General features: G+C 42.6%; 1 protein-coding gene across 4 annotated transcripts in view; it reads left to right on the top strand.

Moving 5' to 3' along the window:
• Positions 1-13,658, top strand: part of THADA (THADA armadillo repeat containing) — an 828,919-nt gene that overhangs the window by 606,189 nt on the left and 209,072 nt on the right. For 3 of the 4 annotated variants that reach the window (XM_029593321.1, XM_029593322.1, XM_029593323.1), the window contains exon 31: positions 8,878-8,975. In XM_029593321.1, coding sequence (XP_029449181.1) covers positions 8,878-8,975 — 98 coding nt within the window. Of the gene's footprint in view, positions 1-8,877; positions 8,976-9,830; positions 9,957-13,658 lie in introns of all 4 variants that reach the window. The other variant, XR_003855359.1, reaches the window with a different exon arrangement.

The raw sequence follows: 13,658 nt of genomic DNA, 5'->3' as shown, positions 1-13,658 counted from the left end.
TCTCTGGATTCTCATAAGTGTATCTGCATATTCCCATCCCTTTGGAGCATCAACGATTTTCTGCGTTTTGCTGTTTTGGAGGCGACATTATCAGTTTCAAGCACTACCCTTTGGTTTGGCCACTGCGCCCAGAACCTTCTCCAAGGTCATGGTAGTTGAAGCGGCAGTGTTGAGAACGGATGGCATTGTGGTCCACCCATACTTAGACGATTGGCTAATTCGGGCCAAGATCATGAAAGAGAGTCTTCAGGCCTCGCACAAGGTGATCTCCTAGCTTCAGAAACTAGGTTGGATGGTGAACTTTGCCAAGAGCAATTTACAGCCATCCCAGACACTGGAGTATCTTGGTGTTCATTTTCGACACAAAGCAAGGCAAGGTGTTCCTGTTGGAGGTCCAAATTCAGAAACTTGTGCAACTACTGACAGAAACAATACGCCTGATGGTGTGGTCTTATCTACAAATACTCGGGTTGATGGCAGCCATCCTAGAGGTGATTCCATAGGCAAGGGTGCAGATGCGTCCTCGTCACATACACTGCTTGCATGGAGTCCACAGTCCTAGTACTGCTCGATTCGGCTTCAGTTTCTGGTGGAGGTCAGCATCCATCTGCAGTGGTGGTTGCAAGCAGATCACATAAAGAAGGGCATTCCCCTGTGAACCCCAGACTGGCTAGTACTCGTGACGAATGCAAGCCTCCAGGGTTAGGGGCTCACTAACAGAAGTTGACAGCGCAGAGGCATTGGAGTACAGAGGAGTATCTTTGTTTATTTTATTTATTTTATTTAAATTCTTTTAATATACCGATGCTCAAGACCAGGTCTTATCGTACCGGTTTACAATGAACTAGGGGGAAAAAACCAGTTAACAATGGAAGCAAGAAATTACATTATAACAGGGAATGTGGAACTTGGTAGTTAGAGGAAAGGATAGGTTAAACAATTTCTAACAGGAGAACAAAGCAAATAAGCAGAAACGTAAGTGCTTACATGGTAAGCATTATATACCAAAATTACATCATGTGTAATATTAGGCAAGTTATATTAAAGTGCGGTTGGCCGAGAAACAGTTCCTTTTTTGAGTTGCTGAAGGAGGACGCAACCGCGGGGTATGTAACTGTGGGGGTGATCCTGCGGTTTCTTCAGGGGTATGCTTGGGTGAACAGCCAAGTTTTTAATTAATCTTTGGAGCATGAATTGGCTGGAAGCCCATGCTATTCGGTTGGCATGCTTATGATTCGTCATCCACTGCAAGGTTGAGCGGTCTAAATGATGTTGGACACTGCGACGACAGTGGCTTACATCAATTGCCAGAGAAGGAACTAAGAGCAAGCGTCACAGGAAACAATTTGGTTTACCATTGCATGTCTTGAACAGACCATTAATGAGTGGTTAAATTGTCTGGAATCTGCTGTTGCTGAGTGTAGAAATCAGGTCTCCAAGCTGGACAGTGATGTGAAGTCTCATGCTGGGAAGTTATAATCCCATGATAAAGGTTTTAGAACATAGACAAGTTATATGCTGCATTTGCAAAGACAATGTTAGATCGTAGTGCAGATTGGAGGTGGTAGCGAATAAGCTGCAAAGTTTGAACTTAAGGATTTTGAATTTTCCTCAGGTTCCTTTGATTGGTCCTATGGAACTCTTTAAAAAAAAACTTATTCCATTGTTTCTTAAGATACCCTCTGGTTCTCTGCCTCCTCTTTTTATCTTCCAACTAAGAAACGCAGAGGAGATTCTGGGAATAAATCTCAAGATGGGCATGAAAGAGTTGCTGTAGACAGTTTGGAGCTTACTGCATTTCTTGAAGACTTCCAAGGCGAGGATATGAGATGTGCTAATCTCTTGGTTACATTTGTTTTTGAATCTGACAAAAATATGATCATGCGTCTTTTTTTTCAGGTTAAAAAGGAATCTTTTTTTAGGTTAGAAATGATGGCTTTTCCCTGATCTGTGCCAGGGAACACACATTAGGAAGAAACATTTTTTACAGATGCGGCAAGAGGTAGAAAACTCTGTTGGTATATTTTTTCTTTGTTATCCTTATAAATGCTTATTGAAATTTGGTGATGTGTGTTACGTTTTCTTTGATCCCAAACAACTGAGGTCTTTCTTGAGTAGTAGGATTTCCTCCCAGATGGGTTCTGATGAATGATCATATTTGTTTTTACATAAAGGCTCTTTTTGCCATTAAATTATTTCTACCTTCTTTCCATGTTTTATTTTCCTTGAGTTATTCATCATCTTCTCCTTTTTCTGGATCTCCTTTTTGGGGACTTTATAGACGATATTAATGGTAACTGGATTTTCTTTTGGATGTTTTTTTTGGTATTTTGTCATTCACCAATGTGTCTTATTTACTGCCAATAATTGTGTTACAATTATTTGGTAAAATTCAATACATCATGGAAAGGGTGGTGGATGCATGGATCAGCCTTCCAGTTTGAACTTAAGGTGGAAACAAATGTAGTAACAGAATTCAAGAAAGCTTGGGAGAAGCACAGAAGGATCCCTATTTGTGAAGAAGTGAGAGAAAAGCCAGAACTCAACTGAGCTCTATGGCGCATAGCACCAAGAACAATTAGGAAGATTAGATAATTCTAATAGTATTTATCTGCCATCATATTCTAGGTTTCTGTAATGTTAGTGTTTCAAGTGTTTTCAAAGTGTTTTCAAGTGTTATAAAATCCAGGGTCGGCGCGCGCAGGGGGGTGCACAATTGTGCAACCTGTGTGCACCAAGCCAAGCAGCCTGCCTCCAGTCCCTCCGAGGCCGCTCCAAAATTGGAGCGGCCTTGGAGGGAACTTTTTTTTTTGTCCCCCCACCTTTCCCTCCCTTCCCCTATCTAACCCACCCCCCAGCCCTAACTAAATCCCCTTCCCTACCTTATTTCGTGGAGCACTCGGCCCCGCCCCCGGACCGCCATCACGCCTCCAGCCCTGCCCATGACCCGCCATCACGCCCCCAGACATGCCCCCGGCCAGCCCCTTATTCGAAGCCCCGGGACTTACGCTCGTCCTGGGGTTTGCGTGCGCCGCCGAGCCTATGCAAGATAGGCTCGGCGTGCGCAGGGGGAGGCAGGGGTAGGTTTTCGGGGGTTGCACGCATATCTTACACGCGCAACCCTTTGAAAATCTACCCCAGAATCTCCCTAAAGACATTGTAGTGTGCTTCAAAGATTTCCAGATAAAAGAAAAGGTGATGACAACTGCGAGAGCCAGTGGAGATTTTCAGTGGGAGTCTTATAAAATTGAGTTTTTTGCAGATTTGTCAACTGCGACACTTGCTAAGCGCCGACAAATGAAAGAGAGAACAGATGTACTGCCTCAGTGCAACGTGGAATACAAGTGGCTGTTTCCCTTCATTTTCTTAATTGTATTTTTTTTTTATCTTGATGTGGAGCTGGCTAGATGAAAAACCACATAGATGAGCACTGACGTGTGTGAAAGGTCTCTCTCTCCTGGGGAGTTTCCCCAAATGGTTTACTTGGTACTAAACAGAAAGTTGGTCTGGTTTCAGTCTCTTACAGAAAGACCGAGGTCCACCAGTTTTTCTTTCCCAGCAAGGGTTTATGCTTGACTTTGCCTGAAAAGCTGAAGCAATTAAGATGAGATACTGAATTTGGGGACAAAAGGCAAGGAAATTAACTTTCTCTGCCTCTGCTAAAATGCTCTCTGTACAAAGTTAAGATTTCTTAACTCAGTCTCTTAGGAAGGTGATCCATGCATGTGCTCCTGGGCCTGGATATCTCTGCAAAGGAAATCTCTCAGCTCTTGGCCCCTCTGTCCCTTTTCAGATTTTACATGTAACTTGCCTATGAAGCAAGAACAACTGTCTGTCTCTCTATTTCATCAGCGCACAGACTTCTGTCTCTCCCTCTTAATAATTAGCTCTTCAGGAGAATTGATTGCAGGGCTGCCAGATTTACTCCTCTCTATCAGGCTCCTGGCTCCAATTCCTGGCCATCCCCGCCCCAAACACACAGACAGAGCCAGCCAAATTCCATCTTTTCTACCTGAAATGGTCTTCCAGCATTCCTTTGGTTTCCTCCTTTGCTGGCTATGTAGTGCTGTTCTCTGGGCAGGCTAAACAATACAGCCCTTTTCCCCAACTTATTAACATTGTAAGTGCTCGATGCTAGTTTGTGCAGCCTATTGGTCATTCACAGGAGAGCACATGGGGTTTTGACATATTTTTATATTCCTTCACTTTGGCTGTGGTGGCTTGCAGTAGTCTATGGCTGAAAACCCATTTTTGAGAGGTACAAAACACATTACTCAGATCCAGGCACAGCTCAGTCCACATTGTAAGGCTCCAACACATGATAAGCTCATGGGGGTGGGAGGGGGCAGGAAACTGGTTTTCCTGTTCATGGAAAAGGAAAGGAAAGGCTATGCCATATAGATAATTTCAATTTCTGGCTGAACATCTAGTGTAAAGAAAGTGGTTTTGAATACATTGAAGACTGGGGCTGTGTATTGAGCAGTAAATGGTTATATGGGAGGGACCCCGCGTGGTGTAGGGCATGCTGGGCGTGTCACCCACGTGTGAGGACTAACATCCTGCTGTCCTTGGAGAACACCTGTTACAGGTAAGTAACTCTGCTGTCTCCTGATCCGACCACTTACTAGTGATTATCCACTTACTAGTAGTAATATCTACTAAAATATCTCAGCTGAAAGTTAACTCCCTTCCCTTATCCTGGAATACATTCATCATCACTGGTGACAAAATTATTGAGGTTCTTAAGCTACCTGACATTGATATCTCCATGCAATCAGCTGAATACCTACTTCAACAATAGAATGAGAAGTTTACCACAGCTGTTGGCATCAACAGAAGGTCCCTGTGGTTCCTTGAGGGTCTGCATCTCATTAAGCAACAGTTGTACCAACTGGAGCGTAGGTGATGCATGCACAGAAACAATAATAACTTGTGAAATTGCAAGGAAATACAAAGCAGCAATCTTACAGGCAAAGAAGAAATATGTCTCCGAACAGCTAATGCTTACTGAAAACCACCCAGCAAAAATATTCCAGTTAATGAAGAAACTCTCCAAATGTGAATCTCCTTCCCTTCTTCCTTCTTGTGAGGCACCATCTGCAATAGATATTACAACATTTTACAATTAAATATAGAATATTTTTTGTGCAAGTTTTGCATCCTATTTCTCTTCCCTATCCACTGAGAGGACCACTTTGTTGAATATATCATCATCGGCTCTATCCCTGCCAGCTTAGCCAATCCCTTAAGGCTTGTCCTTTAAGGCAACCAACCCCTTGAGTTTCAGAAGTCAAAAAAATCCTACAACTCAAGTTATCTCTATGTCCACTTGACCCTATACCACCCAAACACATTGGTGAATTGGGCCAACTGTTTGCCCTCTGGCAGTTTTCCTTAATGCTATGGTATCTCTTGCCCTCCTCTCTCAAATAGATGATAAAATCCATCATCAAAATATCAGGCTTGGAGCCAAAAAGAGTGGACCACTACTGCCCCATCTCTAATCTCCCCTATCAGTCCAAACTCATAGAAAAAAATGTCTACTTCCAACTCTTAGATTTCTTATTGGAGATCCATACTTTTCACTCTTAACAACTGAGGTTCAGAAAATGCTATGGGATAAAATATGTCCTGCTTGTCCTAGTAGACATCTGCCTCCACCCAGACTGTAGTGAAGGCTCATTCTTTGTCTTGTTAGATTTCTCTGTGGAATTTGTCTCTGTTGATTACCAGCTTCTTTTACTGTGCTTACAAAAAATTGGTATAGACAGACTGGCTGCCAGGTGGTTCCAATCATTCCTCAGTCAGTCATTCAGGCTAATAAATGCTCCCCAAAAAAATTATTATGTGTGGAGTTCCTCAAAGTACAGTCCTCCTACCGATCCTTTTTAACATTTACTTCTGGCCAATCAGTGATATAATTCAGTGTTATAACACTGAATGTCATCTAGTTGCTGACAATATCCAGCTATGTGTTAAAAGATGACCAATATACTGCCATTTCTAATCTTAACTGTCTCTCAGCACTAGTCCAATAGATGTGCAATCACAAACTTAAACTCAGCCCATCCAAATCAGAGCTTCTTTGAGTAAACTCTGTACATAATCTGGGGGTTTAGTACCCCTTACTGCCAAGCTCCTCCATAGTTTCCCGCAATGTGCTGCTGCCTTGGGTCTGATTAGAACCACTTGCAGTACCTGAAGCCCTTATATAGGCTAGGCAACTAACACTTCCTGTGGACGCTGACTGATGATGTTATTCCTTCTCTAGTACAGCCATCCAGTGCCTCAGCAACAGGAAGACCTGCCTTGCCTACAGTGTATGTTGCCACTTCTCATCCTTGTCTTGCTTCCTGACCTGCTTTTCGTTTCTTCTTTGCCTCTAGTCCAATTCCTTGCCTTGCCTTGCCTCTAGTCCAGTACCTTGCCTTGCCTCTAGTCCAGTACCTTGCCTTGCCTCTAGTCCAGTTCTTTGCCTTGCCTCTAGTTCAATTCCTTGCCTTGCCTTGCCTTGCCTCTAGTCCAGTACCTTGCCTTGCCTCTTGTCCAGTACCTTGCCTTGCTTCTAGTCCAGTACCTTGCCTTGCCTCTAGTCCAGAACCTTGCCTTGCCTCTAGTCCAGTACCTTGCCTTGCCTCTAGTCCAGTACCTTGCCTTGCCTCTAGTCCAGTTCCTTGCCTTGCCTCTAGTCCAGTACCTTGCCTTGCCTCTAGTCCAGTTCCTTGCCTTGCCTCTAGTCCAGTACCTTGCCTTGCCTCTAGTCCAGTACCTTGCCTTGCCTCTAGTCCAGTTCCTTGCCTTGCCTCTAGTCCAGTACCTTGCCTTGCCTCTAGTCCAGTTGTTTGCCTTGCCTCTAGTCCAGTACCTTGCCTTGCCTCTAGTCCAGTTCCTTGCCTTGCCTCTAGTCCAGTACCTTGCCTTGCCTCTAGTCCAGTTCCTTGCCTTGCCTCTAGTCCAGTACCTTGCCTTGCCTCTAGTCCAGTTCCTTGCCTTGCCTCTAGTCCAGTACCTTGCCTTGCCTGTAGTCCAGTTGTTTGCCTTGCCTCTAGTCCAGTTCCTTGCCTTGCCTCTAGTCCAGTTCCTTGCCTTGCCTCTAGTCCAGTACCTTGCCTTGCCTCTAGTCCAGTTGTTTGCCTTGCCTCTAGTCCAGTACCTTGCCTTGCCTCTAGTCCAGTTGTTTGCCTTGCCTGTAGTCCAGTTCCTTGCCTTGCCTCTAGTCCAGTTCCTTGCCTTGCCTTGCCTGCCTCCTGTCCTACTCCCTGTCTTGTCTCGTCCTGGTCCTGCTCCTTGCCATGCCTTGTTCTTGACCATGTCTTGCCTGTCCTTGTCTTTCCTTTTGTTGCTCTTGTCTTCCCTGCCTGTAGCTCTCTGACTGATTCACTTTGCAGGAGGGTGGGGGGCCGGGGCTATCACCATGCATTCATTTAAATCTCTTTTCTTAACTTTGGGGAGTCGGGGCCATCTCAAATGGCAGCCCCTGGTTGAGCTGAGGGTCAGCCCTGACTTCCACTCAACCTTTTTTTAATCCAAGGCTTTTTTTTTTTTTTGCATGGCCCAGTAAATGTAATGTGGGAGCCTCGGGATCTGTGTTAGGCGTCCTGGGACTCTAACATTACATGTACTGAATTTTGAAAAGGTGGTGTTATTTTATCACGACCGACTACTTTCTTACGACCGACTACTTTCTTGGTCAGCCGTGATAAATTGACTAGTAATGACCTAGTTTGAATGCATTTGCATTATTCATGCATGAAAATCACATGCAAAATGGGTCATTGTAATAGGGGAGGTTATAAGGACTGGGCCATGCAAATTATCACATGTATCACACAATATCACTGTGATAGTGTTCTGTCACACTATATACAGTGTATATTGCACATGAGAGCACTACCACAGCTTGATGCATCACCCAATTAGTGACATTTCAGGTATTTATAAATAGAAATAATTTCATCTCGTGGTCACTCCCTCTAACATTCCTAATTTTTCTAGTTTTTTATATCATAAACTACTCCGATTAACTTAGTTTTTTTTTGCATGTATGTTTTCTAATGCTGTTTTATTCCTCTTCCTAAACAGGGAGATTAAAACTATACACCGTACTCCAGCTGTAGCTTTACTAGGACTTTAGGCCGATGTAATAAAATGTGCTAGGCTGTGCACATGTTAGCGTGCATATGTGTACACAGTTTTTTCTCAATTTAACAAGGAGTTTAGCACACAAAAATGTGCACAAATGTGAGTAAAACTGTTTGCACAATTATTACTCTGTGCAAATCCCACATTACTCAAGGTATTAGCTGTTACTCTCCAGTGCAGATAGGTGCATAGGCTTAACTCATGTTTTCTCCTGATCAGAGGTAGAGTATAGTTTCTGAGGCTAGTGTTGGTCTGTGGTACTAGGGAAGGGGTTCTGTAATTGGGATTCATGAACATACAACATGCTTTGTGTACAAATCTTTTCAGTGCATAAATCATGACTATAACATGCTTTTTGTGCATAAATCATGTTTTATGGACATTAAGCACAGTTTCAGGTTAGCACACTTTTTTAAAACTCCTGATGTATTAGCATAGCATTAATAAAGAATCTGTGCTGAAGTTCTTTCAGCCACAGTTCACAAGGCAAGCCTCCTGCTTTATGCTTTGCATAGTCACATAAGAAATGTGAAGCGGATTCCCAACAGCGTTGCCTTAATGCAGAATGAAAGGACCTGAGAAGCAGAGTGATTATGTTTTTATTTGACTAATTGTTTATTTTCAGGAATATTGTTTTGTGAGGCCTCTCCGATCTGTTATTACATTTATTTATTTTTTTGTGGTCCCTGTTTATGAAGCACTTACTGTATTTTCTGTAAACAATTTATTTTTCAGGCAAAACCCTTGCTTGGTGACTAGAGCTGCTTACCTTGATGTCTTGGTCATACTGAGCGGTTACCATGGAAAATGCAGAGAAGGTGGCACGCCTCATGGTAATGTGTTACATGCTGTAAACCAATGCTCCTCCACCTTTGTCAACTACTGAACTGTCAGGCCGATACAGTAAAAATCGTGGGAGAGTGGGCAAGCACACAGGACACTCTCCCGAGCGCGTTATACAGTAATTTAATAATATTTAATTAGGGCCGGCGGTAAAAAGAGGCGCTAGGGACACTAGCGCGTCCCTAGCGCCTCTTTTCGGACAGGAGCGGCGGCTGTCAGTGGGTTTGATAGCCAACGCTCAATTTTGCCGGCGTCGGTTCTCGAGCCCGCTGACAGCCACGGGTTCGGAAACCGGACACCGGCAAAATTGAGCGTCCGGGTTTTCAAAATTTTTTTTCTTTTTTTTTTTTACTTTATTTAACTTTCGGGATCTCCGACTTAATATCGCCATGATATTAATATCGCCATGATATTAAGTCGGAGGGTGCACAGAAAAGCAGTTTTTACTGCTTTTCTGTGCACTTCCCCGGTGCCGGCAGAAATTAACGCCTACCTTTGGGTAGGCGCTAATTTCTTAAAGTAAAATGTGTGGCTTGGCTGCACATTTTACTTACTGAATTGCACGGGAATACCTAATAGGGCCATCAACATGCATTTGCATGTTGCAGGCGCTATTAGTCTCGGGGGGGGGGGGGGGGGGTTGGACACGTGTTTTCGACGCGCAGTTACCCCATACTGAATAAGGGGTTATGCTAGCGCGTCGAAAACACGCATCCAATCGCGGGTTAACAGTGCGCTCCGCCGGCGCACACTGTACTGTATCGGCCTGTGTGTTAGCAGCCAGTAGAGTCTCAAGAACCGTATTTTAAGGTTACCTGAAGGATTTCATTTTATTTTAAAATTAGGTGAAAAGAAATTACTCCGAGAGTTACACTGCAGTGAACTATCACTGTTGTAAATGAAGAGTGTAATCTTCAAAGCCGTTTCTGCAGAGGAACCCTTGGAAATGGATTTTCACAAAACTCCACCTGGTATGCAGGCAAAAGCACGTACCTAGGGCCTGTATTTACGTTCTTTTACCCACAGTGAACAGGGGCTTGCACTTGTACATATTCTTTTCAATTAAGTATGTACATCTCTTTCCTGAAACAAATTATGTACACACATTAGCAGGTAGAGTTTTGGTGGAATAATTTTCCACTTGTGCTATGGAATTCGTTGCCCTGTGAGCTGCGAGAAGAGAAAGATATAACAAGTTTTAGGAAGAGCTTGAAGACCCTATTTTTAAGTTTCCTGAAAATATAGCGGAATATAAGATTTTAAAATAAATAAATAAATAAATAAAGGGAAAATACATACTTTCCCTTGGAAAGCTGGTGTAAAATCTTCAAGTAAAAAGGACCCAATGACTTTACACCTATGCGGGCAGTTAAAAAATTCCCCCCCCAAGTGTGCCTATTTTTATAAACATGAAAATTCATGCATAAGGTTGGACAGTTGGCTATCCTGGCAGTCCTGTGGCACCGTGGCTCTGAGCTGGACGCTAGCTGAGGCTTCAGTAGTCAGTTTGGTGATTTCAGAAAGTGAGTCACATTCCCGACTTAGTACGAGTAACTGTTTGACACTATTGCTGATTTCTGATGTCTAATGCACAGGACTAGAATATTAGCATTGCAGATCAGAATTGAAAGGGACATGCATGAGAATTAAATGTGCCCTGCGACTTGGTGGTATGTGATTAGCCAATACTGCCAACCTCTCCTTTGCAGATTCTAAAATACACATAATTAATTCCTGTGAGCTGTTTGGAGATGAGATGTGGTAAACATGTGAATTATTTTGTACAATACTAAGAGCACATTATACTTAATATTACTATTATTCTCTTTTACCTTTTCGCATCCAAAAAAGAGTGGAGAGAAGAGAGTACTGCCTTAACCCCAGAAGCTCATTCAAGATATAATTGAAAACAAAATTGATTATTGTGGGGAAACATTTTGGGCCTTGCATTTTTACAGTTCAGTGAAGTCCATATGAAAGAGATTCCTTACAGAATTTCAGAATGCTTTAAGATTCAGAAAATTTCACTTTATAACTGCTGAGATGCTACTTCTTTAATAATACCAATGAAATTCAGAATGTACCTGGAAAGGAACCATTCTAGTCAGACTGTGATACATTACAGGAGGACCTTGCAAGACTGGAAGATTGGGCATCCAAATGGCAGATGAAATTTAATGTGGACAAGTGCAAGGTGTTGCATATAGGGAAAAATAACCCTTGCTGTAGTTACCCGATGTTAAGTTCCATATTAGAAGCTACCACCCAGGAAAAAGATCTAGGCATCATAGTGGATAATACTTTAAAATCGTCGGCTCAGTGTGCTGCAGCAATCAAAAAAGCAAACAGAATGTTAGGAATTATTAGGAAGGGAATGGTGAATAAAACAGAAAATGTCATAATGCCTCTGTAACCCTCCATGGTGAGACCACACCTTGAATACTGTGTACAATTCTGGTCGCTGCATCTCAAAAAAGATATAGTTGCGATGGAGAAGGTACAGAGAAGGGCAACCAAAATGATAAAGGGGATGGAACAGCTTCCCTATGAGGAAAGGCTGAAGAGGTTAGGGCTGTTCAGCTTGGAGAAGAGACGCTGAGGGGGGATATGATAGAGGTCTTTAAGATCATGAGAGGTCTTGAACGAATAGATGTGACTCGGTTATTTACACTTTCAAATAATAGAAAGACTAAGGGGCATTCCATGAAGTTAGCAAGTAGCACATTTAAGACTAATCAGAGAAAATTCTTTTTCACTCAACGCACAATTAAGCTCTGGAATTAGTTGCCAGAGGATGTGGTTAGTGCAGTTATTGTAGCTGGGTTCAAAAAAGGTTTGGATAAGTTCTTGGAGGAGAAGTCCATTAATGGCTATTAATCAATTATACTTAGGGAATAGCCACTGCTATTAATTGCATCAGTAGCATGGGACCTTCTTAGTGTTTGGGTAATTGCCAGGTTCTTGTGGCCTGGTTATGGCCTCTGTTGGAAACAGGATGCTGGGCTTGATGGACCCTTGGTCTGACCCAGCATGGCAATTTCTTATGTTCTTAAGAACTACCAGCCCAAAAATGTTTTGAAAAAGAAAGGAAACAGAGTTAAATTGCAATTTTAAAAAATTTCAAATTCTGCCGTAGTTCTCTGCTGCAATTTAAATAGAGCCTTTTTCATAGTGTAAGATCCAGTTCCAAAGAATATATAGTGCTACAGTATCAGTGCACACTCATAGCAGAGGACTCTTGCCCAAAGATTTCACAAGAGGCCATAAGAAGTTCCATGCTGAGTCACACCAAGGTCCATCAAGCCCAGCATTCTGTCTCCAACAGTGGCCAGTCCAGCTCACAAGCACCCATCAGATCCCCCGTAGTTGATCCTTTTCTTATATCTCACTCCTAGTGATAAGCGCTGGCTTTCCCAGTTCTACCTGGTTAATAACTGGTTATGGACTTTTCCTTCAGGAACTGTCCAATCCTCTTGAATTCCACTTTGTTAGTTGCCTTGACCATGCCCTCCAGCAACAGATTCCATAGACTGTGTGCTGAATGAAAAAAAATACTTCCTGCGATGTGTTTTAAATCTTGTCTGTTGCCAGTTTCATGGAGTGTCCCTGGTCCTACTTTTCTTAATATATATTCCTCTTTTTAGTACTTCAAAGCAGATTATATTCAGTCACTGTGGGTATTTCCCTATCCCCAGATTGTTTATAATCTCAATTTGTATCTCAGGCAATGGAGGGTTAAGCGACTTGCCCAAGGTCACAGTGGCTGCCAGTGGGATTAAAACACTGGTTTCTCTGGTTCATAGCCCATTGCTCTAGCCACTAAGCTACTCCTACACTCCTATTGTTGTTTGAAAGGGTAACTAACTGTTCCCTATTTACCTGTTCCACCCCACTCGTTATTTTATACATTTCAATCATATTCCCTCTGTCATCTCTTTTCCAAGCTAAAGAGCCCTAATCTGTTTAGTCTTTCTCCATCATGGAGCGTTTCCATCCTCTTTATCATTTTTATCGTGCTTCTCTTTACCTTTTCTAGGTCCACTATATGGTTTTGAGATGGGGGCAACCAGAATTGCATACAATAGTCAAGGTGAAGTCACACTATGATCTATACTAGGGCACTATGAGATTATCAAGTTTTGCTCTCTATTCCTTTCCAAATAATTCCCAACATTGTTTGCCTTTTTGACCACTGCCGCACACTGAGCTAAAGATTTCAAGGCATTATTCACAAGGACTCCAAGGTTCTTTTCCTAGGTAGTGACTCTTAACATGGAACCCAGCACAGTGAACCTGCAGTTGAGATTATTACCCCCTATATGCATTACTTTACACGTGTCCACATTAAATTGTATCTGCCATTTAGAAGCCCAGTTTCCTAGTCTCACAAGATCCATCTGCAGTTCTTCATAATCCTTTTCTGTTTTTAATGATTCAAACAATTTTGTCTTCTGCACTCACTTGTCGTTCCTTTCTCCAGATCATTTATGAGTTTGCTAAATAGCACAGATCCCAATATAGACCCTGGGGCACTTCATTAATGACCTTTTGGAAAACTGAGCATTTAGTCTAAACATCCGTTTCCTATCTTTTATCCAGTTATCAATCCACCACCTCTGATATCATGACTTCCCAATTTCCTCAGTAGTCTATCATGAGGGACTTTGTCAAAT

The sequence above is a fragment of the Rhinatrema bivittatum genome, chromosome 3 (genome assembly GCF_901001135.1).
Source record: "Rhinatrema bivittatum chromosome 3, aRhiBiv1.1, whole genome shotgun sequence".
NCBI classification, from domain to species: domain Eukaryota; kingdom Metazoa; phylum Chordata; class Amphibia; order Gymnophiona; family Rhinatrematidae; genus Rhinatrema; species Rhinatrema bivittatum.
This window is presented reverse-complemented; position numbering and strand designations above follow the sequence as displayed.